The sequence below is a fragment of the Aspergillus brunneoviolaceus genome (genome assembly GCF_003184695.1).
Source record: "Aspergillus brunneoviolaceus CBS 621.78 unplaced genomic scaffold BO95scaffold_23, whole genome shotgun sequence".
Lineage (NCBI taxonomy): Eukaryota > Fungi > Ascomycota > Eurotiomycetes > Eurotiales > Aspergillaceae > Aspergillus > Aspergillus brunneoviolaceus.
This window is the reverse complement of record NW_020290753.1, coordinates 34036-61983: the sequence shown is the minus strand read 5'-3', so window position 1 is coordinate 61983 and position 27948 is coordinate 34036. Positions and strand designations below refer to the sequence as shown.

Sequence of the window (27948 nt, the reverse complement as noted above, 5' to 3'; positions counted from 1 at the left end):
CTGACGCGATAACACCACATCCCTGAGATTCGCCGGCGTCGCGCGCATTTCCCCCCGCACAGTCCGCCATGAATCGTTTCCGCAAGAATAAAAAGGACAAGGTGAAGGAGGAGGTGATAGAATTCTCCGAGAGCAGCTCAATAGGACTCAGCTCCAAGCTGTCATGGAAATCTAAGAAGGAGGAGCCCGAGGAGAAATCGGATTTCGATCTCTCCTCAGCCTTACCGTCGACCGACGACTTCCGCACCAGTCTTTTGATGCCAAAATTGTCTGCACGGTTCAGCATGTTAAGAGAGCAGGATGATCCGGATTCCATCATCGGGAAAGCAAGTGACGACAGCGTTCTATTCCCCAAGCGTGCCTCGCGACTGAATCTTTTCGGTCACAATCCCGGCTTCCTGGCTGATATAGATGAGGTCTCGATTGATGGTCGATCGATAGCCCCAGGGCGTGCCCAATCAATAGTGTCCGAGAATAATTCCTGTGGGACTGATGAGGACTCTTCACAAAAAGAAAGTATTATGAGCAGAGGTCGCCGAGTGGAAAGCAATAACTTGTTCGGCGGACGGCAGAAAGTGTACAAGATCTCATCGAAGTCAACATTGGGTGCTTCCGACTCCGGGCGTTCACAGATGAGCAGCCGTGCGCTCTATGAACCTGATTTGACAACGTCTGCCTTTCACTCTCCCAATGCCAAAGAAGGCGTCGAATTGATGGCGGAGGATTTCCCACAAGGAAGTCCTTCCCACGAGATGGAAGACGCACTTTCCCGGGTCTCCTCTGCCAAACGCACCACTCTTTCTTCCACTGCATCCGGTCCTACTGCGAATGCTCGCACTTCAACAGCTGCTACGTCGATAGATGAGCAGTCGTTATCGGGAACTTCGCCACAGACATCAGTCAGCGAGGGTCTGTTCTCTGCACCAAAGTCAACAATGCCGGGGATGGCATCCGAACGTGGTTCAGTCAAGTCGAGGCGTCTATACGGGCAAGGGTTGGCGCAGAGTGCACAGAATCAACAAGCCTCTACCCTCCAGCGTCTAGAGAGCCTGAGTCGCCAGAGAGCAGGAACCCCCGAGCACCCGCCACTTAACCGGGCTTTCTCCAAAAGCGCCACAAATCTCCGTGATAGAATGCAACCCTTGACGATCACCGAACCCCTTCCTAGTAACCCCAGCCCAACCCAGCCCACGAGCCCCGAATCTTTGTTTCCATCGTCAGAGGAGGCGCTGAACATCGCCGCCAAGGGACTCAAAAGCCCTGCAAGCACCGCGTACAGTGTTCCTCCGCTGAGTCCCCCGTTCAGTGAAAGTGAAGAGGGAGGAGCCTTAGTGGCTGCTCTCCGACCGGAGGACCATGGCAAGGCTACGGCTTCAGGCCTGTTCAATAAGCCAAAGACCACTTTTGATGAAAGTCAATTCAAACAACGTCAGCTACAGATGCACCAAGGGAGGAGCACACCGCCTTTGGCTAGGCCCCTCCCACCACCTGCAAGAAATAAACTGCCCGAGCTTCCTGGACGCGCGCGCGGTTTCTCGAATGCAAGCTACACGTCGAGGCCTGGCTCGGCATCTTCGCACTACAGTGAGGCTCAACGCCCCGGGAGCCGGTCTGCCGCGAACGCTTCCCCTCCGAAGCCCACCGGCGCCACTTTCTTTACCAACTCGAGTCATAGTGATTCGGAGGATGAAGGCCGCGCGCGCTTGCGTGATACATTGTACACTACGGACGAACTGCACCCTGCACTGCGACCGGAAACGCCTTCCAAGCCCTCTACGCATTCGAGTGAGCACCGAAGCCCTCTGCCTGAAGTGCGGTACTCCGATTTGGGGGATCTGAAGCCAATTGCGGAGCATGATCTTGTTGAGATCAAGTCTAGTAGCGGCCAGGATCTTCCAGAGAAGCCAGACTCCCCTACGCTAGGACCCTCAGGTCTGGGATTGAGTGGCTTGGTTCGCGCACACCTTCGACAGGACAGCGACCGTTCGTCAATTTACCCTCCTCCTTCCCCTGGCCTTCCAGCTAAGCCTGTAGAGGCGAATGCAGTTGCGGATACCACTGCGCAATATCCAAAAAGTGCCCCCCATAGCGCAATTTGGCAGGATGAGCTCGTCTCCAGACACAGACGTGAAGCGAGTACCGAGACACAAATCGAACGCGAAGAGTTCGCCAACGAGCTAGCAGAGAGACGGAGAAAGGTGCAGGAAAAATTGAAGGGCTTTGCGGAGGTGGAGAGCAGATCAGCTAGTCCTGTTTCTGGCCGCCAAACTCCAGATTTTACTCCGAGCAAACCTGGGAACGCATTCTCTTTTCTGAAAAACAAATCAGGGAAGCAACATCTCTTCAGCAAACAGGATCTGAAGGGTGCTAAAGGCCTGGGCTATGCCAACGCCTCTACTCCGGCTCTGGTGTCAGATGACCCTTGGCGTGAGGAGGAAGAGCGGCCGGCCCTGCCTTTCGCGAAGCATGCTAATTCTAGCACCCCCCACATTGCAGGCGAGAGGTCTTTCCGCTCGAAAATGTCCGTCTTCGGTCGCAGCAGTCAAGAAGACTCCCGTGAGTCTAGCCGGAGCCGCGGTGCATCTCCACACTCCAGCTTTAGATCACGCCGAGATCGCTCCACGTCTGACGCATCGGGTCGTTCGAAAAGTCGCTCGCGGCGAGACCGAGATGGCCTAGAGACATTGGAAGAGGTTGGACATGGAAGTCACCACCCAATGGCCTATCCTGATCATGATCAGTATGGCATCCAATCCGTCACTTCCTCTGGCCGCCCCTCAGTCGAGGCTACCGAGTCTGCCATGTATGAGCGCTGCTCGTCCGCTGCTTCAACTAGGCACCGTAGTGGAAGCCGCTCAGCTGTCTCCAGCTTTCACGATCGCCCTTCCTACTTCTCAACGAACAGTTCGTCCCTGATTGGTGCCGCTCCTCGTCCTTCCCCCATCGCACCTTATTCCGCTAATGCTACACCACCCTTGGATCTTAATTCTGAGAACGGTTCCCCTTTGGTGCCTGCTATTAGTAACAACCACCAACATCATCACGCTCTCAATCGTGCACCGGGTAACAATGGCCTTACAAAGCGGGCAATCAACAAGACCCTTATCTCTGAGCCTACATTGGTTTCTTGCACATCAAATGTACCGACGGTTGGTCTTCCTCCTGGCGCCAGCCTGAGTAACGGAATGGAGACACCACCAATTCCGCCGATGAATCCACGGCGACGTCGTCAGACTACCACACAAACCATTCTGGGAGCACTCAAAGGCGAGAGACATGAGTCTCAGTATACACCATCGATTGACTCGGCTATGGAGGAGACAAGCAATTTCTCCGACGACGGCGAAAAGCGCCCGAAGTCTCGAGCCAGGCTTCGCAAATCCTCCAGCGAGGGAGGCAACTTGAATGCGAAGGCCCGTCACCAGCTGCTAGCTGACACACATCCGCCTGCTGTTCCTACCTACCCACCCCCCCAAATTCCTCTGGATGGAGGGATGTTTTAAACCTCTTAAACTCCATGCTGAACACCTGACATAACTTCCATTCCCTTCAATACCTTCTCAACCCACTTCCCCGACTACGATGTATTATTGACGTTCTGGCTTAGCCCTCTGCATCTTTATGTTGGATACCTCTCCTTAGCAATTCCGGTTTTGCATCCATCATGATATACCAACAGCGTTACGTTGAGCGGAGCATTATTACTTTCATTTCCTGTTTATTACCCATTCATTGACATTACCAATTTCCTATGAGTCATATCTCCAGACAAAGCCATTCTCTCTTGACATTTGCTTAGACGAGATTTGGCCACAATACCAGAATTATCCACACCATAAGTTTCATACATAGCTTTTCAGCTGTCTGTTGATCTCTAAAGTATTAGTATCGTTGGTAGTTGATCGTCCTTTGGACAATCCTAAATCTGCATGTTGCATCCAGGCTTGTGGAAGCCTTACTGCACTGGAGATTTGCAAGCCATCAAGCGTTGGAGCAAGACATTCCAAAAGCCTTCTTGTCCACTCAGTGTGAATGCTCCATACTGATCAGGTTGCTGTATTGCTCTTTTGGTTCATGCGTTATTTCATCTTGAGGTTACGTGGACGAGAAAACCCTCACATAGTATCAGGCTTAGGATATTGTCCAGCTGTCTACAGTCAAGGTCTTAAAGTAGGATGTTTAGTGATTCTGTGGAGTAGGATGAAAGATTCAAGACACCTTGTCAGTCACGTGGATGAGGAAACCCTCACATAGTACCAGGGATAGGATGCCCTCCAGCTGGCAATAATCATGTGTCTCAACGCAGGGTTCATGTTCAGTGATGTCAGAAATCGGAATGAAAGACTTGAACAGTTGCTAAGTCTGTAGTCATCGCAGGTAACGTGCAGGAACAGATATCATTCAACGAGCTGTATGTTAGTTTCTTTCGCTCATAACAGCTGCAATGTGCGGTTTCAATGCTTGACCCGCTTTACTTTGCGCAGCTTTAACAGTGAGAGGAAACTTTCTCGTTGTCTACTAGCCAGTGAGGTAAACAGAATCCTTATTTCTTTCTTCGCCCTTCTTGACTGCACAGTAGTCCTTCGTCTAGTGTTCTTCCACACATGCCTTGTCTCGAAAATCCATCATCACACCTGCCTCCATTCGCTCAAATGAATTTCAAAGTCTAAAAGTTACCTGACTGCCACGAAGGCAGGCTGTCTCCTCAAGCTTGTAGCATTGCTTTACATCAGTTTTAGATAGCGTCCTATCCAGATCAGATAGTAAGCATTACCACCCCCCGTGTTATCGCTGTTTTATGCTTTGCTCACAAGACCTCAACATACAGACCTATCCTCATCACCCGACATTCTTATCACCTTGCTCGGGAAAACGGTACGCATCGCCCGGCTTGTCCTTTTGCTACTAAGGAGCGAAGGATCAAAACTGATCACCATGCTCAGAGTGTGATGTATCCTGCGTTCAACCGCGTCCAGTCCTTTTGTTCCTCCGAAGATATTCTTGCGAGTGAGGCCTTTGACGACTTTTTCAACATCTGGCGCCCGAAGAAGACGGCAGGCGAAAAGGAAACTCAAAGGCAGAGATCGCTCGATCTGCAAGCAGACATTGATCGACGCCTTAAGCTTGATTCGTGTCCCCCACGACCCCCCTGTCGTTCGCGTCGGCAGTCTTTGGACCCGACAATGTGCCGGCTCACTGATGCGGTCGTCGCGAGCTTGGAACCGAGCGACAGCAACGACGTGGAGAGGACTGGGGATGCTCAGCCCGCTGCACCAAAGCCTACTGCCCCAACGGCCGAGGTGACGGCTCAAGCTGAACGGCACAGCGATGACGATGACGACGCTGATAGGAGCGGTCATGGTCAACTTGCTGCGTCGTTTGCCGATGTCGTCCAAGCCAGAAAGGCGCAGAGGAAGTTGAACAAAAAAGAAAGAAAGAAGAGGCAGGCTAAGAAGCCCGCGAGGAAAACGTCAGGTGGTCCTCATCATCAGATGGCGGCGGCGGCGGCGGTGGCTGCTGCTGCTGCTCCTTCTCCTCCGCCTCCTCCGCCTCCTCTTTCTCCGCCTCCTCCTCCTCCCTCACCTCCTCCCCCACCTCCTCCTACTCTGCCTCTTCTTGTTGCTTCCGCTGCTGATCACAGTGACGGCCTGGTAGCGCAGCAAGTCACAGGCGCGGAGACTCAATCCATTCAGATCCAAGTGCCGCTGTCTCCTCCACCTCCATACGCCACTCTACCTCCCGGCCTTTTCGAAGCCGGTCGATCTCAGCTCGTCCCAACAGCGGTGAATCCGTCCTGTTTTTCCCCAGCGCCTTCGGATCTCAGCTCCACAACACTCTCAGCGACAGAGCCCCCGATCGTATCCTTACCTCCGCCCTACGTCAGTTCAGACTCGGCCGAGGCTAGCCAGGCTTTGGCCTATGATGACGTGGGTGCATCACATTCCAGAGACTTGGATTCGCTTACAGCGACTCAAGAGTCGGAAAGCACTCACTCTTTTCCAGAATCGGAGCCACGAAGTTCGTCTACCACTGACGCAAGTACTATTGTGGTGCCATTGACCGAAGCAAATCCCGATGTGGTGCAAGATCCCGATCCTGACGTCTTGGATTCATGTGTAACAACTCAAAGCACGGAAAGCACTCAACAACTGCAAGCGCCGAAGCCACGGACCGCGTCACCCACGGACGAAAGTATTCTAGTAACGCAGTTGACCGAGACCAGCGTCGAAAGCTTGGTATCATGCTCCACAGAACTTGAAGATCTTGCCGGGATCAGTGGGAACCCGAACAATGAACATGACAATTCATCGCCCGAGATACCCGCTGAATTGGTTGCTGCCGAAGAAGATGCTTGCGTGTCGCCAAGGGAGCAGCAGCAGCAGTCTAATGAGGAAGAGCACTGCACATTTGTTTGCAACATCTGCGAGCAGGAAGCCAAGAATGCACGATGTGATCAACATGATCAGGAAATTTGTTCCTTCGAAACTAACTGTTGCGTGCATACGCCAAGATCAACAGGTTGTGCTTGTCCTCCTAGGAAATCATGTTGTTGTTTACATTTCATGTCGCATTGTCAATATGGAATATCAGAGATTGCATCCGAGTCAGTCGCACCGAGTTCTTGCTCACCAAAGGACATCGAAGAGACTATTCAGGACAAAGCCCATACGGCCGAGGAACAAGCCGGTGAGATGTCAAAAGTTGCCGGTCAGTTGGCTGGCAGAAGAGGTTATCAGCTCGAAGTGCTAATTTAATTGAAGATCCGCCCGAAGAATTAAGAACAACGGATAGCCTGTCGACCTATTTTCTCGGAATCTACCGCGACCAAATATTGTGTGACTTCGGCATTGAACTTTTGAGGAAAGGCGACTCTGAGTTTGCCTGTGCCTTGCTGGCACATCGACTTATAATGATGCGAAGCCCGTCACTTGCTGTCATACTGAAATTCCCTGCATACATGGAAGGGTATAACCAAATCATCGCGGTCTTCGGTGAGAAAGTCGGCATGATGCATGGTTTTGAGATGGCTCTCAAATATCTGTATGGTGCATCACTCTTAGACGGACAACTTCTCCACCAGAAAACAATTGAGTTACTGGGATACACGGAGGCGACATACGGCGAGCTCTCGTTTCCATTTGGCAGCGCCAAGGCCGAGTTGGCATACTCCTATGCCGTGGCTGGAGCATGTCTGCAAATTCCGGACGTCATCAAAGCTGGGATTGAACTGACCATCTCCATGATCAGCTGGGAGACCATCGACGAGATCCTGCAGTACAGTATCCGGCCCGAAGACTACCTCATCACCTTGAAAGCGTTTATCAGCTTCGACCCCGAGGCGCCGTCGCTCGGGACGCCCACGGCCAGCACGCCCGGAGCACAGGATTTCAAGAAACGTTGGGCTCCGCAAGTAGTCAGGGCCTGCCTGGAGTATATGGTTGACCACCTGCCACCCAATTTTGAGTTTCACTGCAGCAACCCAAGGCGAAACATGACCACCCCCCCTCCAACGGATTCTGAGTACATATGGCCCGACTATGAGGACTACACAGCCTCCTGGATTCTGGCATCTTTGCCGTACCCATATCTCCAGGAAGCTTTCGGACTCCTTCGGAACCGCGGCTTGCTGTCGATCAAGATGGCGCATGCCGTCCTGCTCGAGCGAGAGGTCAACCGCCTCCAGGGGCTCTTGCTTTGGCTCAGGAGCGGGCACTCAACGTCGCAAGAGGAGATGATTCCCGAACTTGAGGCCTTGGGGTATCAAGAAGCGTTGACTGTCATTTCGAAAGATCCAAGAACAGGCTCGCCAAACGTCGGCGTGGACAGGGTATGGGTAGGCTTCAACGCTACTGCGTTGCCAGTTGTGCTCGAATCCACCGCCTCTGGCAGCAACTGATCTCAGTCCATTGTCCACTCGGCCTGGTTTGCATTTGGCTGCCTTCTGAATTCGATGGAACTCATTGAGCCTCTGTCTTAGGAGTGATTTTGGCTTGGACTTGATGAGATAGAGGTGATGGATCGGGTGTAATTGGGCTGGAGAAACGCACAAGAGGCCGAGGGGAGAGCTGAATTGGTTAACTGTTTACCACCGTGAAGTCTAGCCCAAGCTGTGAGAATTTCCATTTTCCCATTACTTCATTGGTGTGTGTGCCAGGTCTTTCGCCTAAGGCTCGCTTACTGCGTTTGTTCACTGTGGGCTGATGGAACGAACACATGTCAACTCTCTTGTTTAGGAAAGCCCCTCTTTAGTTTAAATGCACAGAGACCAACTGTTGTACAATACCATACAGCGGAATTGAATCAAAGATGTCATTTCAATCATACAAGAAGTCTTATATATCAGAGTCATATACAACTAGTCACTCTTGGTTCTTTCTTCTGAGCCAACCGATCAACCAACCAAATGGCTTCTATATCTCTCTCTATAAGCCCTTCTACCATAGTCGACGTGCTGCACTGTCGCCAGATGTGCCTATTTAATCGTGGTACTTAATTGGCGACCTTATCAGGGAACCCAAAGTCCAGACCGAAGGGCGGGAAAACGTAACGCTTGAAGGACTTCGTCCGAGCCAGCTCGTCCGTGTACTTGGCGATGGTGGCCAGATCCGACTCGTCGAGCTCGACCAGCTGGCGGTTGGCCTCGATGCGAGAAGGAGTCACCGACTTGGCGAGAACCGAAGAGCCACGCGCGACTAAATAGCATGAGGTTCGGTGATTAGCTTATCGGCTTCTGTAAGCGTAAATGGGAGAGGGGGAAAGGAGAGCAAGGGCTGAAGCAAGAGAGACACGGGTGCAAAAACATACTGTGCCAGCTCAGCAGAACGGTCGCGGGGGCGACGTCCTTCTTCTTGGCGACCTCGACGATGGGGTCGGCGGAGAACAGGGGGCTGCCCGTGCTGCCGAGCGGGCTGTACGCGGTGACGTGGATGCCCTTCTCCCTGCAGAAGTCGACGACCTCCTGCTGCGGCAGGGCCGGGTGGTTCTCGATCTGGTTCACGGCGGGGACGACGGTGGCCTGGGCCAGGAGCTCCTGCAGATAGGGAACGCTGTAGTTGCAGACGCCGATGGCCTTGGTCTTGCCGGCGCCGACCAGCTTCTCCATGCTCTTCCACGTCTCGACGTGCGGGTGGTCGAGGTGCAGGTCCCGCGAGCCGTCCGGGAGCTTGGGCACGACCGGGTGGTTCCCGTTGGGGTTCATGGCCACCGGCCAGTGCACCAGGTACAGGTCGATGTAGTCCAGCCCCATGGTCTGCAGGCTCTGGTCCAGCGCCTCCCCCACCCGGTAGTGCCACGTCGACCACAGCTTGGTCGTCACGAACAGCTCCTCGCGTTTCACTTCCCCCGCCGCGATCGCGTCGTTGATCGCCTTGCCCACTTCGTGCTCGTTCTGGTACGCAAACGCCGTGTCGATGTGGCGGTACCCCACCTGGATGGCGTGCCGGACGGCCTTCTCGACCTCGCCGGGCGCGGATTGCCAGGTTCCTGGGAGGGGGGGGGAGCTCACGGATTAGTGGGTCTGGTTACAAATATCAAAGGTACACAGGCTGCATACCGAGACCGAGAGCTGGGATCTCCGCTCCGGTGTTGAGCTTGAAGCGCGTATCGGCGAGACCCATTGTGGATTGCGATGAGTTCCTTTGGGTTATGGTGTTGGGCTTGAGGCGCGAACTGCGGGACACGAACAGGATGCGAATTGCGAGGGAGTTGGATGAATGGAAAAAGGAGGAATAGAAGAATGAAGAAGAAGAAGAGAACATGTGGCAGGACGAGAGGGAAAATAGTACTTAGCTAGTAGGAGAGGAGAAGGGAGGGGCAGAAGGAAGATACCCCGCACTAGTACTCTAGTATCGGAGCAATCCCCGGCATTTCCCCCACCACTTATTCCATCCCCTCGGGCGTCTTTGTGCCGACAGTTCTGACTGAGAATCTTACATAACTAACAAGAAGGGCTGGAACAGCTTGCAGAATAGCTTCACAGATGACAATGCGGAGTTTGTTTCTCCAATCTATCACCCGCATTCCCTGCACTGCAATGCACTTGGCAGGCACACCTCAATCCAACATCTACATCCCAGACACGAGCGGGGAAACAACCAGCCTCATCTGCCCATATGCATCAGGGCTATTGTCATCATACAGCAGGTCAGAGGTGCAGATACAGATAATCACAATGATCGTATCCTGCAGCAAGGGTGAACCTAATCGAGGTCGGGCCCCCTGACAAATGAAGACATTCTCTCTGGTTGAACAACGGCCCGCATGCAAACCCGCCATCGGAAACCAGAATCCAGAGGCATTGTTCCCACCCACGGCCCAGACAGCCTCCAGGGCTACACCTGAGTGTGGTTGACGCTCTGGTTGGCTGATCTGGTCCATATGCGAGCCTCTCTGTTCCACCATGGCGGGGAATGTTACCCCAGGGCAAATCCTCCCACAGTAGTCTGTGGCTTCGGAACCCAGAATCCGACCTCCTGGCGTGGGGTGGTCACGCTGGTGGGAAAATTGCCCTGTGCTTTTCTAGAATCACGCAACGTCATGCGCTGCAGCAGACCAACCAAAGGGCGATACTCGGTGTTTGGGATTTTCGATGGCAACTCCTTTTGGGGTAGTCTAATCTACGTTCGCCGAGAAGAATGGAAATATCATATTTATGTCCGGGTCGCCTCGCTTTCATTCATTATCCTCCCAACAACAACCCTTGTGTGATACCCTCAAACTCCGAAGACCAGGATAAAGTGATCTTCAGGCTCCAAAAAGTTTTCTCGTCCTTGCATCATACGCACAATCAACATGGCACCCGTCGCAGTCGCCCAAGAAACCCCCGTGTTCAACACCAAACGTGACGGACAGGCCCTTGAAGACCTGTCGGACGCCATCGACACAGTCAATGTTCTCAAGACCAACCTGAAGGAGGAGAAGGAGAAGGGTCTCTATGAGGAGTCTGAGTTCGACAAGGAGAAGGACAAGACCAAGTTCCGTCAGTACGAGGATGCCTGTGACCGGGTCAAGAACTTCTACAAGGAGCAGCACACCAAGCAGACGGTGGCATACAACCTCAAGGCGCGCAATGCATTCCACGCGAAGACCCGTGCGGAGATGAGCGTGTGGGAGGCGATGGAGAAGTTGAACACTTTGATCGACGAGTCCGATCCGGACACCAGCCTCTCCCAGATCGAGCATCTCCTGCAGTCCGCTGAGGCGATCCGTCGCGACGGCAAGCCCCGCTGGATGCAGCTGACCGGTCTCATCCACGACCTGGGCAAGTTGCTGTACTTCTTTGACGCCCAGGGCCAGTGGGACGTCGTCGGCGACACCTTCCCCGTCGGCTGCGCTTTTGACGATCGCATCATCTACGGCCGCGACTCGTTCAAGGAGAACCCCGACTTCGGCCACGAGATCTACGACACCAAGTACGGCATCTACAGCCCCGGCTGCGGTCTGGACAATGTGATGATCTCCTGGGGACACGACGAGTACCTCTACCACGTCGTCAAGGAGCAGTCCACCCTGCCCGCCGAGGCCCTGGCCATGATCCGCTACCACTCCTTCTACCCCTGGCACAACGCTGGCGCTTACCAGGAGTTGATGAACGAGAAGGACAAGGAGATGTTCAAGGCCGTCAAGGCCTTCAACCCTTACGATCTGTACAGCAAGAGCGATGGCATTCCCAGCGCCGAGGAGCTCAAGGTGCGTTAGCCACTCTTGTGATTTCCCCGGAGAATTCAGCTAACCGATAGTCCGCAGCCTTACTACCTCGAGTTGATCGACGAGTACTTCCCCAACAGGGTCATCAAGTGGTAGAGGATACCCTGGATAGATGAAAGAAAATTGTATTCCGTCCAGTCTACCACCTGAGCCATGTAGGATTGTGTCTGGTTTTGGTTGTTTGTTTCCAGCATCTATGTTTCACTTTGTTTCTTTTGGTTTCATGGTATGAACTCAAGCGATGATTCACGAACACACTATACAATGTTATTTTCCAAATGAACCGATGGCCAAGATGATTTTGGACCACGTTTTGCCCTTCACTATCTACTGTCCAGTGCAATGATCCTGGTAGAACCTAAGCCAGAAGCCGTACTTCACTACGGCTACCATCCCTGTCGGCGATCACCCTGTAGGCTTCTTCATCTCAATGAATCAATTGATTTACTCAGCCACTTCCAACACGTATGTAAATAACCATAAACGCCTCGTCAAGATCGACCGCGATCAAAGCCAATTCTTCAGCCACGACTTACGCTCAGAACAAGCCAATCCATTGCGACCCAAAAAAAAAAAAAATTGACTTTTGCAATTTCAGTGGGAGAAATCTGTCTCTTGCGGGGATTGCTTCATTGCCAAGACATTGAAGGCGCTTCGGGAACGAATTCCCGAGTCGGGGGAGTGGGGGCGTGGGGATGCGGGGATCGATTCCCTTGGGGGAGTGATCGGATCAGATCACCAGCAATGATGATTGTATACACCATTTCTGTGGTTGGGGGGAGCTTTCTCGCTATGCATTGCGAGAACAGTGGTGAGTCAAGTGATTGTTCTTGTTGGTTTGCATTGATTGCTTATTTCTGGTTGCGAATCACAAGCTTACTGCACAGTGGAGGACGCCATAGCCAATCATTGAGGTCACTTTCATAAGTGTAGAACTTGTCGTAGCAATACAGCTATTACTTTACAATTGAGTAAGGTGTAAAGTCTGAATTACTGGCAGTCATATGATCTAAATTGAGTGCGTGTTGGTTTCTGTCTCCAGCTAAGGAGCACAAAGGTTCCTGGTCTATTGATAGTATGTCATTTGAGTACACTTTTCCACCTTTGGCCTTCCCCAAATTTTTTTTCCGATTATATCCTCTCCTTTCGGTACACAGCTTCCCCGCATACTCATGGAGATACGAGTAGCTTGTAACATGTTCTCAAGCTTCGAAGAGAATCGAATGAAGTTGTAGACCCATAAGTTCGCGCAGGGGGATATTCCCCGCCGTACTCTAAAAATACCCCGGAAAGGGTAGTTTTCCCCGCCCCCGTACTTTACCGTGGTTATTTGGATGCTGTTTGACTCAACAAGCTCTCTTGATGCTTTCCATCTCCCATCTCTTCCTTGTCTCTCAATTGGAATAGATTCAAAGCTGCAGGTTCCAGTCACTGCTTCTCTTTATCCTGCCAGTGCTGCAGGATCACAGCAGCAATCCTCCTACGGGAACCTCGTTTCCGAAGGGGCTCCGGGGCAGGGATCCCGACGGCCAGATTCCGGGGTCGGCAAAAGGGGGTGGTGGTACTGTACACCTGCAGTACTGTACATCTCCACTGGTCTGTCACCCCGGGATTTCCACTCCGCCCGAAACCGTCCCTGTCCGACAGCCACTGGCAACTTCTATGGACCAAACCTACGATCATCCAGCCAGTCAGAAGCATTGTCAGACTAGTCTCCTTGGCTGGCCAGCAGCAGCAGCAGCAGCTCCAGCAGCTACTCAGCTTTCTCCGCATCTTCCCCTCAAGGAAAACAAAAAAGAAAGAACCCAGACCGACACTTGCCCCAACTGCCCCCAGCTGCGTGTCGGGGGTTAAATTCCTGCTGCTTCGCTGTTCATGATCACTTCCTCTTCCTCTTCCTCTTCCTGTTTTTCGTTCTCTCTTCACCAATTCTCCATCTACCTTCACGAATCCCTCCTTCTCCCGCTCGCCGCCCCTCAGTCCTCCCACCAATACAAACACCCATCACAATGTCTGCCAGAAGATTGAAGGTTGGCTGTGCCGGTCTCGGTCGCATGGGCAAGCGTCATGCCCTCAACTTCTTACAGCGCACTCCCCGCGCAGAGCTCGTCGCCGTCAGTACTCCCGACGACAGCGAATTGGAATGGGGCAAGGTCCACCTGGCCCCGTACGGCGTGAAGCTGTACAAAAACTATGATGACATGCTGAAGCACGAGGGATTGGAGGCCGTGATTGTTGCCTCCGCTACCGCCGTGCACGCCGAGCAGGCCATCAAGGCCATTGAGGCTGACAAGAACGTTCTGTGCGAGAAGCCTTTGTCTACCAGTGTTGAAATTGTATGTGGCCGTTAACGTCACGCTTCTTGCGCCTCCCCTCCTTCTCTTTTCTCCGCCCCCAACAACCGAATTGGCGAGAGAAAAATCTGGCAACTCAAACTAACATGGCTTTAATTGACACATAGTCCCAATCCGTCCTTGACGCCGCAGCCAAGAAACCCCATCTCAAGGTCATGTGCGGATTCTCGCGGCGATTCGACGCCTCCTACCGGGACGCGCACAGCAAGATGTCCGCGGGGGCGATCGGCACGGCCTCAGTAATGCGCAGCCAGACGTGCGATAAGCTGGACCCGACGGGGTTCTTCGTCGCCTACGCTGAGTTCTCCGGCGGTATCTTTGTGGACTGCTCGATCCACGACATCGATCTGGCGCTGTGGTTCTTCGGCCAGGACAGTAAGGTGAAATCCGTCTCCGCTGTGGGCATTACGGCGGTAGAGCCGGACCTCCGCAAGCACAACGACCGCGATAACGCTGTCGGCCTGGTCGAGTTCTACGACGGCCGCATCGCCTACTTCTACGCCTCGCGCATGATGGCCGCCGGCCAGGAGGACTCCACCGAGATCATCGGCACCAAGGGCAAGCTGGCCGTCAACACCCAGCCCGCCATCAACTTGGTCAACGTTTTCGACGAGACCGGCGTCCGCCGCGAGCTGCCCCAGCACTACTACGACCGCTTCGAGTACGCCTTCGTCACCGAGGCCAACGAGTTCACCGCCTCCTGCCTTGAGAACACCCCCGTGCCCTTGAAGCTGGAGGGCGCCGTCCAGGCGGTGCGCATCGGGGCCGCCCTCCAGGAGAGTCTGATCACCGGCGAGAAGATCAACTTCGATGAACAGGGGAACCGGATCCCCAAGGCGAGATTGTGAGCGTGAGGAGAGGATGGTCACAATAGACATTGATTAGAGCTTTTGGCTTCCACTAAACTTTTCTTTTTGGAATGACTTGCGAGTGTGATGTTTTAGCCTGAATGACAATCAAAAAAAGATGATCCACGACTACTGTCTTGTCCCTTTATACAGTATAGAATCTATACTTGGGTCAGCAACAAGCAACAAAGGAAGCTGGCATGTACTGTACGTTTTCACGGGTTAGTCGACTCTATCCACTCCACCTCTTGATATCTCAGAAGTTCGCTTAGAAAGGTCATCAAAGACACCCAGTGTGACTGGAAATATCTCCCTGGGTTCTTCATGGGCTTAGCATACTCATGGGGGCATTCAAGGTAATTTCATGCATACAATATTCTATATCAACAAGTCTTATGAGTGATAGTATCCTAGCGCCCTCAGTGTTTTTTTATAGCCGAAGGTAAGTTGTCATTATTATGGCCTTCTTTTAGGTAAATCCCTTTATCATCCCTTAGTAGAGCGATTATGGGTCTATTACGAAAAGATTCGACACCGTAGACTTTCAATTCCAATTGCATCACCTTATAGCGTGTATGTGAGGTGGCCCCCAGCAGAATAATCCTGCCCTACTGTTACCATTACCACATCGATGAATCTATACCAATACCACAGTCAGTATTTCAACAATTTCCGATGTGGTGTAACGGCTAACATCGCCGTCTTTCACACGGCAGCTCGGGGTTCGATTCCCCGCATCGGAGAGATTAATACTTTTTTCTCCTTGGAGCCCAGTTTCGGGTCGGTGTGGATGCGGATGACGGATGGTCGTTAATCTGCTCGCGCGACCCGAAAAGAATAGCTTATTGGGATGACGGATGGTCGTTATTTAACTCGCGCGATCCGAAAATAATAGCTTCTTAGAATAACGGATGGTCGTTATTTTGCTCGCGCGACCTGAAAAGAATAGCTTATTGGAGTAAAGAAGTCGCGTCACCTAAAAATACAGTTCGTATAAGAACCTTCGAAGGGTTCATGTGGAACGTCGGCAGGATTGCATGTAATGCTAAGGCTTTGAATAACCATACTTATAATCATCTGTATTATATATCACCTTTTTTTCTACTTAACACTAACATAAAAGAATATTGAAAGGTATCCTCTAATGATCCTAATAACCCCAAAGCGTCTAGAGGTCTTAATGTAAGTAGTAGCTACGAGTAGATTGTACTTGATCTATATAAGTACTCTGTACTCCATCTGTAATTTATGTCAAGATGATGTGGAATGAAAAGCCCTTACAGGTACATACAGTATTGACATTATAGATTTAGTGGTTTTCGTTCCGCGCGACCCTAACAAGCAACATAGCTGACCTACAGCACAAAATTTCAAATCGCACCACCTCTTTCCGCTTCCTTACACATACATAAGTTACCATCTACCACCGCCCTCAACATGGCCGAATAATGTGCGAACTGTCTTTTCGAGTGCTTATCACAAGTGGTTCTTAATTAAGTAGCTGCTGAGCCATTGAATACCGCTACTTCTTGTATATCGAATCCTCTATCCGGATCTACATATAGAATCTGTACAAAATCTTTAATAAGTTAAGTACTTGACTTGCTCAGTAACTACTTACAACTATACTGTAACATTAAGTAGAAGGAAAGTTGAAATTCAGAGGAAAGATACAGTAATCAAAAAGATCATGCGATTTGTTCTTGATGACTAACGCCCGTTTTAGTCACGTGTAGGGGGGGAAAGGTTCACGCGACCTATAACTACTGGCAGGTTGGCTGTACTGCTTTTTTAGATGGCGTGGCACGAAACCACTCACCGCCTAAGGATATCATCAAATACCAAATCTGTAAGAACTTTTCATTCCACATCACCTTTTACATAAATTACAGATTTATAAGTACTGATCAACTATTTCTATTAGGGCTATTAGGATTCTTAGGATTTTTAGGATTCTTAGGACTCTTAGAGTCTATAACATTTGGACTTTTAAAAGTAAATACCTTTATTATTCCCTTACACTAGGATTGAATATGGGCATATCATACAGGTAAATGAATAACAAAAACAGAAAAACTGAGTTGGAACATAAATTTGCTTTCTAATAGCCATGGCGTCACGTGCGCGGCGAACGTTCCACATGAACCCTGAAAAGAGATCAGATGAACTGTGTTCACCTGAGTTGGCATGGTTGCAGGTCGGCTGTACTGCTTTTTCGGTTCACGTGGAACGAAAACTGCTTAATAAGCAGTATAGTCACGGGATTTTCAAGCGACCCTGTTACCCATATAAACAGAAAATTTCATTCCACGCCATCCTTTTTAATACTCTTACTTCTAAGTAATTTTTCTGAATTATTTTTTGAGTACTTAAAAAGTGCTTATTAAGTACTTATAACTTTAATAGTTAAAAGATATATTTATAATTTCTCTAAATTATTTTTTAAGTACTTAAAAAGTACTTATTAAGTACTTAAAAAATAACTTAGAAAAATTACTTAGAAGTAAGAGTATTGAAGAATATAAGAGGAATTTGAATTTCAATAATAAAAAACAGTAATTTATAGGGTGGTGTGGAACGTTTCTGCTTATATAAAGGGCTTGGCATCACGTGCCGCGGGAACGTTCCACCTGAGCCCAAAAAACAGTTCAGATGACCTGTGTTCACTGAGTTGGCTGGTTCTCCTCTTGTTTGTTGCTGACTAATTTTTATATGTACTGCAAAATTAGAGGATTCCGAAGCACAGACTAGACATTTTATAATGTGGTCATGTTGATATGAGAATCTTGCAATCTCTTTTGTAGAGAACAAATAGCATCCTCGATTATGTACCTACGCATATAGCGCATTCAGTGTTCCTCCGCCCTCCGGTCTACCCCTACCGTACCAAGACCATAACCAAGGGGGTGCGCGCTCATTCATCGGAACCAAGACAGCGTGGCACCATGAAAATCATAAATTATCTGCCAAATATGAAGGACCGAAGTCCAGCTCCGTGGACAATTGCCTGCTTACACAACGACAACAACATAACAAGATTTGCCTGCAGCGCCGCTAAGTCCGCGCATCGTCCTCCGCCTTCTCCTTCTTCTGCACCGCAGCCTTCTTCGCCTTCCTCTTCTCGGCTACCCGCAATGGGTCGGCGAACCCATCGCCTCGCATCCACGAGAGCGCCACCCTGACCCCTTTCCCCTGCACCGCGGAGGGTCGGGCATCCAAGATGCACCCCATCAGCGCCCAGCTCGCCACGATGACGCACAACTCCCCGTCCCTCCACCCGGTCCACCGACCGCGCTTGCCCGCGGTCTTCCAGGCCGTCGCGATCGCGGCGCGGAAGAACGATAGGAAGACGCTGCGCTGGGGGCCCAGAAACGCGAACGGGACGCCCGCGAGGGCCCCGCTCAGGAAGAACCGCTTCGTGGCCATCGTGGACCGCGGGAGGATGGTGTTCCACAGGCAGATGCTAGCCCAGGCGGTTCCGGCCGATGCCGACAGGACGGCGGTCAGCTTCATGATTCTTTGGGACAGTTCGTTCAGCGACGTGATGGGGTTGGACGCCAGGTTTTTGAGGTTACGCAAGGAGAGCGCCAGGGTGGCGGCGGTTAGAAACCGCGCCAGGGGCGGCACGGAGAGAAGGATATGGTGCAGGAAGGCCGTGCTGCAGCTGGGGCTGCTGGGGTGGAGCAGTGCGCAGGACAAGCTGGATATGGCTGGGTGCGCGGAACCGGTCACCGGGGAGATCGACGCCAATGACGGAGGTAGTGTCTTTGAAGTGCCGGGGTGTAAAATGGGCGACACGAACGATCTGTTTGATTCATTAGTGGTCAGTACACGGGCGGGAATCCAGCACATTTTAGACGATAGGGAGGGCGGGGGTTTACTCACGGCCACCTTAGAGCAGATATAGTTGCGAGTGAATCCACGACATCCTCCTTGTCTGGCCAAGCGACGTCCAAAGGCAGACTTTCGGGACGACCGCGGATGTAACTCGGGGAGAGTCTGAGGATCAACATTCCAAGCCACTGGCAAGCAAGATTTAGTTTTTGTTGTTCCAGGATGAAGAACATCCCTATCCTTGTACTTACCGATGGCACGGCCTCTCGATCGAAAATAAACGAATGAAACAGCTGCGCACAAGAAATTGGCATCAGCAACCAGCTGCCGAACCAGGCAGGCCGGTTGTCAAACCAGCCCTTTTCATCCAATGCATTGAACAAGAACTCGAAGCCACGGGTGGCCGAATAGATGGCTGCGATTATGCGAAACTGGCTTCGTGGGCAAATCCCTAGCGCAAACCCTGCCAGACTGGCCCCGACGGCAGGAGCAAAGCGCGAAGTAAGCACATTTGAGATTCGTGGGTTGCGATCTCGGAATGGCCGAGCGTCGTCGGTGCGGAGATTGGCGCGCAGCTTGACGAAGAAACGATAAAGGAATCGGTGAAACAGGAGAAGAAGCGCGAGCGACGCGGATATGCGAAGTTTCGGGGAGCGGGTGGATGATGAGGCTTTCGGTCCTTTGCTGTTGGAAGCGATGAGATCTATGTTAACCATTGCAGTCTACAACGCGAACTGGAAGGACTGTGTACAGTACCTCGATAGATCCCCGCGTATCCGGTTTATCGCGGTGTCGGCGAGCTTTGTGAGGGATAACGAGAGTAGGAAGGTCCGCAGTGCTACCCTCACAGCAGCGACATTGTGCTTGTTCTTCGAGCCGATAATGGCCTCGTACTTGGATGGAGACGGCAGCCTACCCTGGACGGATAAAGGAGTGCGTTGGATGGCATAATCGTGGAGACGCTTGTATTCCTTGGCGCTGAGGGAAATGCGGAGGATGCTGCGAACCACAGGATGGGTTTCGGGGTCGGGCGGGGTGTCTGACGCCATGCTTCTCACTGATGGTGGCCAGAATGGTTCCGGTCACATCCTGAGATATGGAAGAGGGATGAAAGCGCAAAAGAAAAGAATGGCAGGGAAGATAATTAAGGGTGGGAAGATGGAAGGAAGGAATCCAAGGAGATTCCTTCAATCCTGTGTCCGCCCGTGACCTCGGCTAGTCATCAAAACACGTGCTGATCCCGTTATGCGATGGATGGAATTCTCTATTAGAATTGGCACGATTCATTGCAAAAAAATTCACCATTAACCGTCTATCCCGTAATTCATCCCGCCTTGAGCAACATGCAATTATCGAATTGAGACATGCAAAAGAATAATGTCATGAACGGCAGCTCCTGACAATGCCTACTTCCTCAAAGGGACAGAGGCAGGGAGAGAGAAGAAAGACGCAAGAGCAAATAAGTGATAATACTACACACAGAAAGACGAAGACAAAAAAAAGATAGTCGAGAAGGTGGAGAATAAGTAAGGAAGAAGGGAAATTGTAGCCATGCCATGCAAAAAATCCATCATCACAAGTTGCGCCTCCTCGAGAACCAGAAATCCATAATGGACAGGACAACATAATCACCAGAAACTGCACCAACCAATCCAATGCTGGCAGATATTCTCCACGCTGGTAGCCTGAGCAAGAAGCTTGTCAACTTGATCGCTGACGTTGAGCTCCTCGTTGGGCCTAAAATCTCTACCGGTCAACTTCTCTTTGACCCGCGCAAGTACCTGAAGCGCGCGTGCATTCTGTGCTTCTCGTGCTTCGTTAGGGATTCCTTCCTGTGCATCTAGAATACCGCCTTCAAGGATTGATGGGCGGCGGTGGCGCGAGAAGTTGCTTGGCTGCACGCCATGCTCAAGATTGATATTGGAAACGACAGACTGGCGACGCTCTGCGGAGAAGGGCATCCGGTCTGGCGATTCGCGGACTCCAAGACGCCAATTGATCAAAGGATCATGAATGAACTGTGATTAAGACAATTAGTAGATATCCTTGTCAGATTCTACCCAAAGATAGGAGACTCACCGCTTCGAGCACAGCCATAAGGGAGTCCTTGTTCTCTCTGAGAACACGCATAACCGCTTCACATGTGATACGATAACTGCCTTCGATGTTGCTAACTTCCATGGCGAATGTCAACATGCGAGTAAGGCGGAAAGGCACCCTTTCTGGGTATTTCTCTCGGTGCATGGCCACCTCGAAGCAATCACCAAAGTCAATGTGAACCACTCTGCCAGTAACTCGATCGAGAAGGAGGTTAGACGGGTGGCGATCGCCCAAGCCAAGTATGTAGCCGACCATAGACATGACACCAAGAGATCGAGTGTAGTTCGTCCGCCGCTCAAGCCACGCCTCGGAGCTCTTGCTTTTGAGCCAAAGGACACGATAAAGATCTTTCCCGGTAGTGTTGTCCATGGCGTACCCGAATACTTCCACTTTCTGCATGAGCGTGAGATTATCGTAGTCCGGTGCCATCTGAAGCATGATACGATGTTCAATGTTGAGTAAGATCCGACGGCTCTCTCGGTATTCCTTGATCAATGCGTGCAATGTGTCGCTGTTGGAGACCCATCCTAGTAGACCGGAGCTCTGTGACAGGGGAATGGCAGGGAATCGTTGCACAGATAGATGGCGCTTGAAGCTCTCCCCATCATTATCCAGAAGGGTGTTAACAAGGCCGAATAGTTGCATGACTCTCTCGTCTTGTCGGATATCTTCATGTCCCTTGAGCGCGTACATATAGGAGTTGCCGTCGCTGCCTTTGAGGGTCATTCTACGCGGTCTCTTCTTGGTCTGCAGAACATGCAATATGGGGTCGAAGCTGACAATTCGGATGATGGGTCGACCGCTTTGGTAGGTTCCAGGAACGGCAAGGTCGAGGTCCACACAGTCCTTGAGTTTGGGGGAAACATACTTGAGATCGAGGATCGACAACTGAGGAAGCTGCCGGCTGATCTTGCGGAACACAGTATAGTAGAGATCCCATGCCTGGTTCAAATCGCCAATCTCCTCAGTCTCACGGAAAAGCATACAGTAATGCTTCGCCTCAGCAAGATCTCGACCGAAAGCCTGCGCAAAAGATACTTCACGCAATGTTTCTGCCCCTTTGTCAAGCATGTCATGTAAAGGTGCAAGGGTTGCGAACATCCCTTCAACATTGTGATCACCGAAGTAGAGCCGAGATGCCTCCTCCAGGCCTTCATGCCACAATTCGTGCCACAGAACCGCGACTCGGATGAGCTCATGACTAACCAAGTCGGCTTGTTCGACCAGCTTTGCGCTGTGCTGTCGCATGTTGTCCATAATACTGCTTGCAGATTGTGAACGCTTCGTAACATTCGATTTCATCGCAACCGTCAATGGGTAAACCAATGCTTGAGGATGTGTTTTGCCAACCTCGGATAGCAGTCGATGAACTGCACTCCGTACTCTAATGTTGGGCTGATTGATTCGAGCGATAAGCTGGGGGGTAACTGCAAGCCAGGTGTCGATATTGACCGCCGTAAAGCCTTCAACGACGACGCTGTTCACCTCTGTATCACCACCATGGGCGAACCACAGAGTCAGAAGTCGGAGAGTGTCCTGAAGGGAAGATGTTGACGACAATGCGATGGACCTGAGGAAGCCCCGGAGTGCGGGTATCACATGTTCCGTTACAATGTGGCTCGGCACCATCGCCATGGTCGTGCCATCTCTGCTGGCTTGGCTTGCAATCGTCGTGACAACTTCAAAGTTTGCCAATGCCCAAGAGTGCCATGCTTTGTATGAATCGCGATTGTAATTTGTAGCAGCGGCATAAGCGTTGAGCACCTCACGAACATGCTCGGGCCGCCAATCACCTCTTTGCATGGCAGTCTGCCACTCGCCTTGTCGGAGATAACTCTTAGCCAGAAGCTTCCTGAATTTGGCCACATCGCCAATGCGTTCCCGTAGCCCTTGAGCATCAGGATGATTCGCATCAGTGACGCCATTCACCCCATTCACCCCGTTCACTCCATTGACACCATTGACTCCGCCGTGGTCGGATTGTGATAGTATGAGGGTGTTGTACCGAGTAAAATCTTCTGTAAGGCCTGAAGTAAACTCTTTAAGCATTTGTAACGCTTCACGTTGGCGGCCAGTAGCCCAATTGAACTTGAGACGGGCATAAGTAACTTCTGGGGGAGCAATGACCCGCGTGCCATTGCTGTCGGATACAATAGTTTCGAGAGATGCAAGAGATCGCTCAGCAAGGCCCATGCGATTAGATTTTCGGCATAGATTGGCGAATTTGATCCACATTTCAAGGTTTTCACGAGGCGACGTAACAAGTGCTCGAACCTTGAGCATGCGTTGCCATACCTCCACATTTTGTTGACATCCAAGAAGTCGCTTGTTCCAGGTTTGACGCATGGATTCCTGCTTTTCAGGATCACCAATGTTCTGTTTGTAGGTGATGATTTCCTCCAGCTCAGCAAGCATCTGGACGCGCACAACAACATTATAAGCACGGTTGTACGACTCGCCTAACAAAGCGGAAAGCTCGGTATCCAGGCCATTGCGCGCTTTCTCAATGTACATCGTAGCTTCATCAAATTGATTTCGGTGGATAGCCAGAATTGCGCCAAAGAAAGAGCGATCCGGGGATTGCTCTTTCATAACGCCCAGGTAAGAGTCCATCAGTTCCCACTGTCCACGTCCCCAGGCAGCAGCAGCGGCTAAAGGTGCTATTGCTCTTCGGTGTTCAAGAGATGCTTGATTCCACTTCTCCTGAGCGAGGTCTGAAAGTACCTTCCACTCACCAAGAGCGTGAAGACAGCGCATTTTACCCATGGTAACTCCAAAAGAATCAGGGTCAATCCTTTCACGCCGCTTGTAAGCAGCGAGGGCTTCTTCCCAGCGCTGAAGCTTCTCAAACCACGTCTCTTTAAGTTCGACATCTCGGTACGCCTGTGCCTTGCGCAGGATTCCGATAGCGGCGTCGGACTGTTGAAGCTGGTTGTTAATGGTGATCAAAGCCTCAACTGCTCCAGAGTTCTGATCTTGTTCGAATTCCAGCTCTTTATAGTGGAGGGCTTTGGCGAAAGCGTGACATTTAGCGGCATACTTGCCCAAGGTGCGGATGTCAATCGGGAGGGCTTTGTCATCATGCTCCATAAATTCTGCCAAGTTAAGCAGAACCTGAAGGATTTCAGGAGGGATGTTCGGCGAAGTAAGCGCTTTCTCGATTGACCGGACTAGTTCCTCTTGATACTGATCATACAGCTCCGTCCAGCATGAGACGAAGGCAGCATTGAACAGGTCCCTTGCTAGTGGCTGATAGATGCCAGCTAAGCTGGCACACGCACGTAGAGCTGGGGAGGGAGACTCTTTCAGCAGTTCCACGCTGAAACGTCTGATCCATTCCTGCCAATCCTCTCGAGTGGATTTTTGAGAAGCATCCCAGGCACTCTTAAGATGTTGCTGGTTGACAAGCATTTTCTTCTGTCCAATCTCTGCATAATTGGCGTCATCTGCAAGTGTTGCATAGTTTTCATCAGGGTTGTTGAGATCCTGCGGAAGAGGATCTCCCTTCTGTAACTTGGTCACCAACATGTGGTAGTTGCTATGACTAACCTGATGTGCCTTCAAGACTTTGTTCAAAAGATGTATGTAATGGTTGAAGTCTTGGCCGAGCTGGAGGATAAGTGCACAGATACAATCCATGGCAGCCTGGCGCAAGGTGCGGTCATTGCCAGCAACCACGCGTGACAAAGAGTGAACCATCAGGGATGCAAAGTCCGAAACATTGACTTGGCGTGATAGCTTCGTTAAAGTGTCGATAGCAGACTTTCGAATACTTATCGGATTTTGTGTCCGGTCAAACAGGCGCACAATAGATGGCACAATAAGATGCATGTACTCCTCACCGCTAGGGCCAAATATCAGGAAGGTGTGTAGGATCTTCTCAGAAGGTTGTCGGCGCGGTGTAGTGTCCTTTTCGAATGTGTCAAGCATGGGTGGGATAAGGCCTGCAAGATACTTCTTGAACTCTCCTTCCAGAGATTTTGCTATTGCCTCAACCAAGGAAAGGATTGTGGCTTGAACTTGATATGAGGCATCCCAGAAGTCACGAACGACTTCGATTATCTCTGGAAGGAAAGCCCGTATGTGTTGCCGTACAATATTCACCAAGACTGCCAGCTGATTGAAGTAAGACTCGAGGCGGCTTGGGGGAGATCCTCTGATGACGGAAATGAAGCCCGGGATGATCTGTCCAAGGAAGGGCACGCACTTGAGGCCCAATGTCTTGAAAATCGTGACGATTGCATCGATGACTGCAGAATGATACTGAGCAAGGGAGTTCTCACGCAAGATGTTCTGCATTAGTGTGTTGATGACCACTGTCGGATAATATTCGTCGTTGGAGGGTGTCAGGCCCTGCATAATGAGAGCGACATCCGAGACGGTTTGCACCTCATTGATGTGATGGATATCTGGCGCAGTTTCGCTGATTTGTTGATACTTGTAGGGGTCCAAGGCCCCCAATATTCCTAGGACTTTGATGGTTTCCTTGCGGAGAGATCCAGTCTGTTCCGTTTTGATAATGTTGATCAGGACAGCAAGGAGGTGAGAGTACTCGAGGTACGGGTCTATGACATATCCGGAGTTACTAGCCAATTGTCCGAGAGTTCGCAAGGCTGCCTCTCGCTTCGCATGAGACGACAGATCCTGCAATGCGTCGAGAATGATTGGCATAAGTTGCGGCAGGTACGTTTTCATTTCGCTACCGCCAACACTTGCGAGCTCTCCGACAGCCTTGAGAGTGGTTGAAGCGACGCCCGGATTCGCATCAGTGGCTTTCGGCAGCAATGTAGTGATCATCGGATCTACGTAAGATCTGATGAGTTTCGTAGCATTCGAAACAAAGAGACTGATCAGCTGGGCGCTCTCTTCCTTCTGACGAGCAGTGCTTGCGAATCCGAGACTTGTCAAAAGATTAACGAGCAGCTTTCGGAGTGGTGGAAAGACATAAGCCGGGTTAACGCTGGACAGGCGACCGATGATGCAGATAGCAGCCTCTCTGACGGGGAACACTTCATCATTGACTGCTAGAAAGAGGCAACGGATATTCTCCGGTCTGGCAAGATGACGGTCAAACTTTCGGTCCAAAGACCATAAGACTGTCCGCCGGATCTCTGGGTCAGGATCTCCCACGCCGACTGTGAGAAGTTTGTCGATAACTTCACTGACAACTTGTATCGAATGACTACTTGTTTGATTGATGATGGGGTCATGGACAAACAATTGACAGCAAGTGAGTGCGGATGCCTTGCGAATCTCAGGATTGTCATTCTCGACATAATTGATGGCTACATCACGAACAAATTCGTTGAGAATATGTCCCGAGAAGTCGAAGCTCCCGAGCGTGTGAAGTGCAAGTGCAATTTCGGTGTCAGAATGAAGTTCCTGAGGTCCGAAATCCCGGGCAAAGGAAGGCATGGGTGGCAATCTACTCTCAGGACAACCCAACGGCCGGAAAGGGGTACCATAGAGAATCAGGCTCAGCATATCCAAGAGTTTCTCTTGGATTATCGGCTTTATGGGAGGAATGTAATGGGCCATATCGACCAGAGCTTGGGTAAGAGACTCGCTCAACCCGCATGCAAAGATAGGGTCGAGCAGTGCTTCCATGTATTTGCTGAGTGCCTGTCCCACGGCCAGCGACAACATGCTGATACATTCGAACATCGGCGCTTCATTTACGGCAGCTCGATTGCGGCTTAGGTGGGTTAGCTTTTCTGGTGTTTAGGATATTGCGCAGGGGCAGGAAATGCATCTTACGCTTTCATAGCAAGGCCTTCTCGGATGTAAACAATGATACCATCGAGGTATTGTGCGATAGCAACACCGACCGCATTGGCAATCTTTCCAATTGCAATAAATGCAGAGTTCCTTTCCTTATCCCTTTTGAGTTGCGCTTGAAGATAGATCATGAATCTATGTAGATAGGTTTCTGTGAAGTCGAGTGGAGCATAAGAGGCGAGGATCGGAATGGTCAAAACGACTTGGGTGCGTATCTTGGGATCACGGTGATCCTTGAGACGAAGGACAATCTCGCATGCATTCCGGTAATGTTCGTTCATAAACATGGCTCCTTTGAGAAGCAACTCTTTTAGCACCAAAAGCGATCCATGAATCCAATCCACGTTGCTGGATTTGAGACCCAGCAGCGCCTCTTCGTAGATTCGTGCGAACCATAGTTGTCGAACTTGCATATCTCTGGCAGCAATGATTTCGAAGCATTCGCTGACGGCCTCGGCAGCAGTTTCTCGGATGAGCACTTTGGGATCGCGAAGAGCGACCCAAATGAGCTCGAATATCTGGGAGACAAAGCCATAGAGCAGTGTCGGTGAGCCTTTGGCAAGCTCCCGGATAACAAGTACCGCAGCAAACCGCCTGCTTTCCTGCCGCTCAGACTGAAGAGCCTCTAGAGCAGATTGTATTTCACTCTCGACCAATTCTGCCGTAAGAGCTCCACCGGGCTTGGCCAGACGGCCAAGTGCCCGGGCTGCGTACACCAAGACCGCAGTATCATTGCTTCGTAGGGCATTCCGAAGATAGCTTGCAAACCGAGTTGTCTTCTGAGCTGCGTCCACACCATCGAAATCTATTAGGCGATCGAGAGCTAATAGTCCACCAATCTTGTCGTGTGCGTCATTGCCGGTAACCACGAGCTGTGCGATGCGCTGGCTAACTGCGTTAAAGAACTCGAGAAACTTCTCTGGAGGCCAGTCTATAACCAAAGAGCGAAGTATTAGCCTTATTTCTTGTGCGACCGATGCCGAAAGTGTTACCTCGTGAGATGGCAACGACGTTGTCGTAGAGCTCATAAGCAGCTCGCACCCGCGTTTCCTCGTTCTTAGACTTCAACTCGATGAAGAGTCGTTGAGTGACGTCCGTGATAGGACCTGCTTGCGCCATATTGCGTACCACACCCCAGGGTGGACATTTGAAGTCAACCTCTAGGGCATGCACGATGACACGAGTTGGACATGGGGTGGAGAGCCGATATGGGCGGCCTTGAGCGATGCGGGAGGTGAGGTCGACGGCCTCCGGAAACCCGTGCACGGACCACTGATAGCCTGAGGCATGAAAGTGTACCCTGCCTGGTTGGGATGCGGGTGTGCAGT

General features: G+C 51.1%; 7 protein-coding genes and 1 non-coding gene across 8 annotated transcripts; 5 read left to right on the top strand and 3 right to left on the bottom strand.

The window, feature by feature from the left end:
- Window positions 1-68: 68 nt before the first annotated feature.
- On the top strand, window positions 69-3503 carry BO95DRAFT_359725 (uncharacterized protein; the record flags this gene model as incomplete). The annotated part of the gene is made up of 1 exon (XM_025582455.1): window positions 69-3503. The coding sequence occupies one exon, from the start codon at window positions 69-71 to the stop codon at window positions 3501-3503; it is 3435 nt and encodes a 1144-aa protein (XP_025443548.1).
- Window positions 3504-5594: 2091 nt separating this feature from the next.
- BO95DRAFT_89045 (uncharacterized protein) lies at window positions 5595-8102 on the top strand (the record flags this gene model as incomplete). Its single annotated transcript, XM_025592316.1, has 2 exons — window positions 5595-6687; window positions 6762-8102. Coding segments are annotated over 2 exons (2229 nt in total), but the record flags the coding sequence as incomplete, so codon positions are not given.
- A 207-nt stretch (window positions 8103-8309) lies between these two features.
- On the bottom strand, window positions 8310-9782 carry BO95DRAFT_441465 (putative glycerol dehydrogenase). The gene is made up of 3 exons (XM_025586182.1): window positions 9554-9782; window positions 8806-9483; window positions 8310-8693 (listed from the first exon to the last, which is right to left on the bottom strand). Exons 1-3 carry the CDS (start codon window positions 9615-9617, stop codon window positions 8491-8493), a joined length of 945 nt encoding a protein of 314 aa, XP_025443546.1. The 5' UTR covers window positions 9618-9782; the 3' UTR covers window positions 8310-8490.
- A 1009-nt stretch (window positions 9783-10791) lies between these two features.
- BO95DRAFT_359940 (inositol oxygenase) lies at window positions 10792-11802 on the top strand (the record flags this gene model as incomplete). Its single annotated transcript, XM_025582464.1, has 2 exons — window positions 10792-11688; window positions 11746-11802. 2 exons carry the CDS (start codon window positions 10792-10794, stop codon window positions 11800-11802), a joined length of 954 nt encoding a protein of 317 aa, XP_025443545.1.
- A 1443-nt stretch (window positions 11803-13245) lies between these two features.
- Window positions 13246-15033, top strand: BO95DRAFT_481096 (putative NAD binding Rossmann fold oxidoreductase). The gene is made up of 2 exons (XM_025590184.1): window positions 13246-14042; window positions 14168-15033. The coding sequence occupies exons 1-2, from the start codon at window positions 13716-13718 to the stop codon at window positions 14906-14908; spliced, it is 1068 nt and encodes a 355-aa protein (XP_025443544.1). The 5' UTR covers window positions 13246-13715; the 3' UTR covers window positions 14909-15033.
- Window positions 15034-15579: 546 nt separating this feature from the next.
- BO95DRAFT_t119 lies at window positions 15580-15651 on the top strand. Its single transcript has one exon. It is a non-coding gene; the product is annotated as a tRNA-Glu (tRNA).
- Window positions 15652-17671: 2020 nt separating this feature from the next.
- BO95DRAFT_441461 (uncharacterized protein) lies at window positions 17672-19889 on the bottom strand. The gene is made up of 4 exons (XM_025586181.1): window positions 19499-19889; window positions 18994-19426; window positions 18794-18930; window positions 17672-18713 (listed from the first exon to the last, which is right to left on the bottom strand). Exons 1-4 carry the CDS (start codon window positions 19789-19791, stop codon window positions 17963-17965), a joined length of 1614 nt encoding a protein of 537 aa, XP_025443543.1. The 5' UTR covers window positions 19792-19889; the 3' UTR covers window positions 17672-17962.
- A 120-nt stretch (window positions 19890-20009) lies between these two features.
- tor (putative TOR pathway phosphatidylinositol 3-kinase TorA) lies at window positions 20010-27813 on the bottom strand. The gene is made up of 4 exons (XM_025586180.1): window positions 27613-27813; window positions 26600-27551; window positions 20822-26537; window positions 20010-20760 (listed from the first exon to the last, which is right to left on the bottom strand). The coding sequence occupies exons 1-4, from the start codon at window positions 27737-27739 to the stop codon at window positions 20371-20373; spliced, it is 7185 nt and encodes a 2394-aa protein (XP_025443542.1). The 5' UTR covers window positions 27740-27813; the 3' UTR covers window positions 20010-20370.
- Between the last annotated feature and the right edge of the window lie 135 nt (window positions 27814-27948).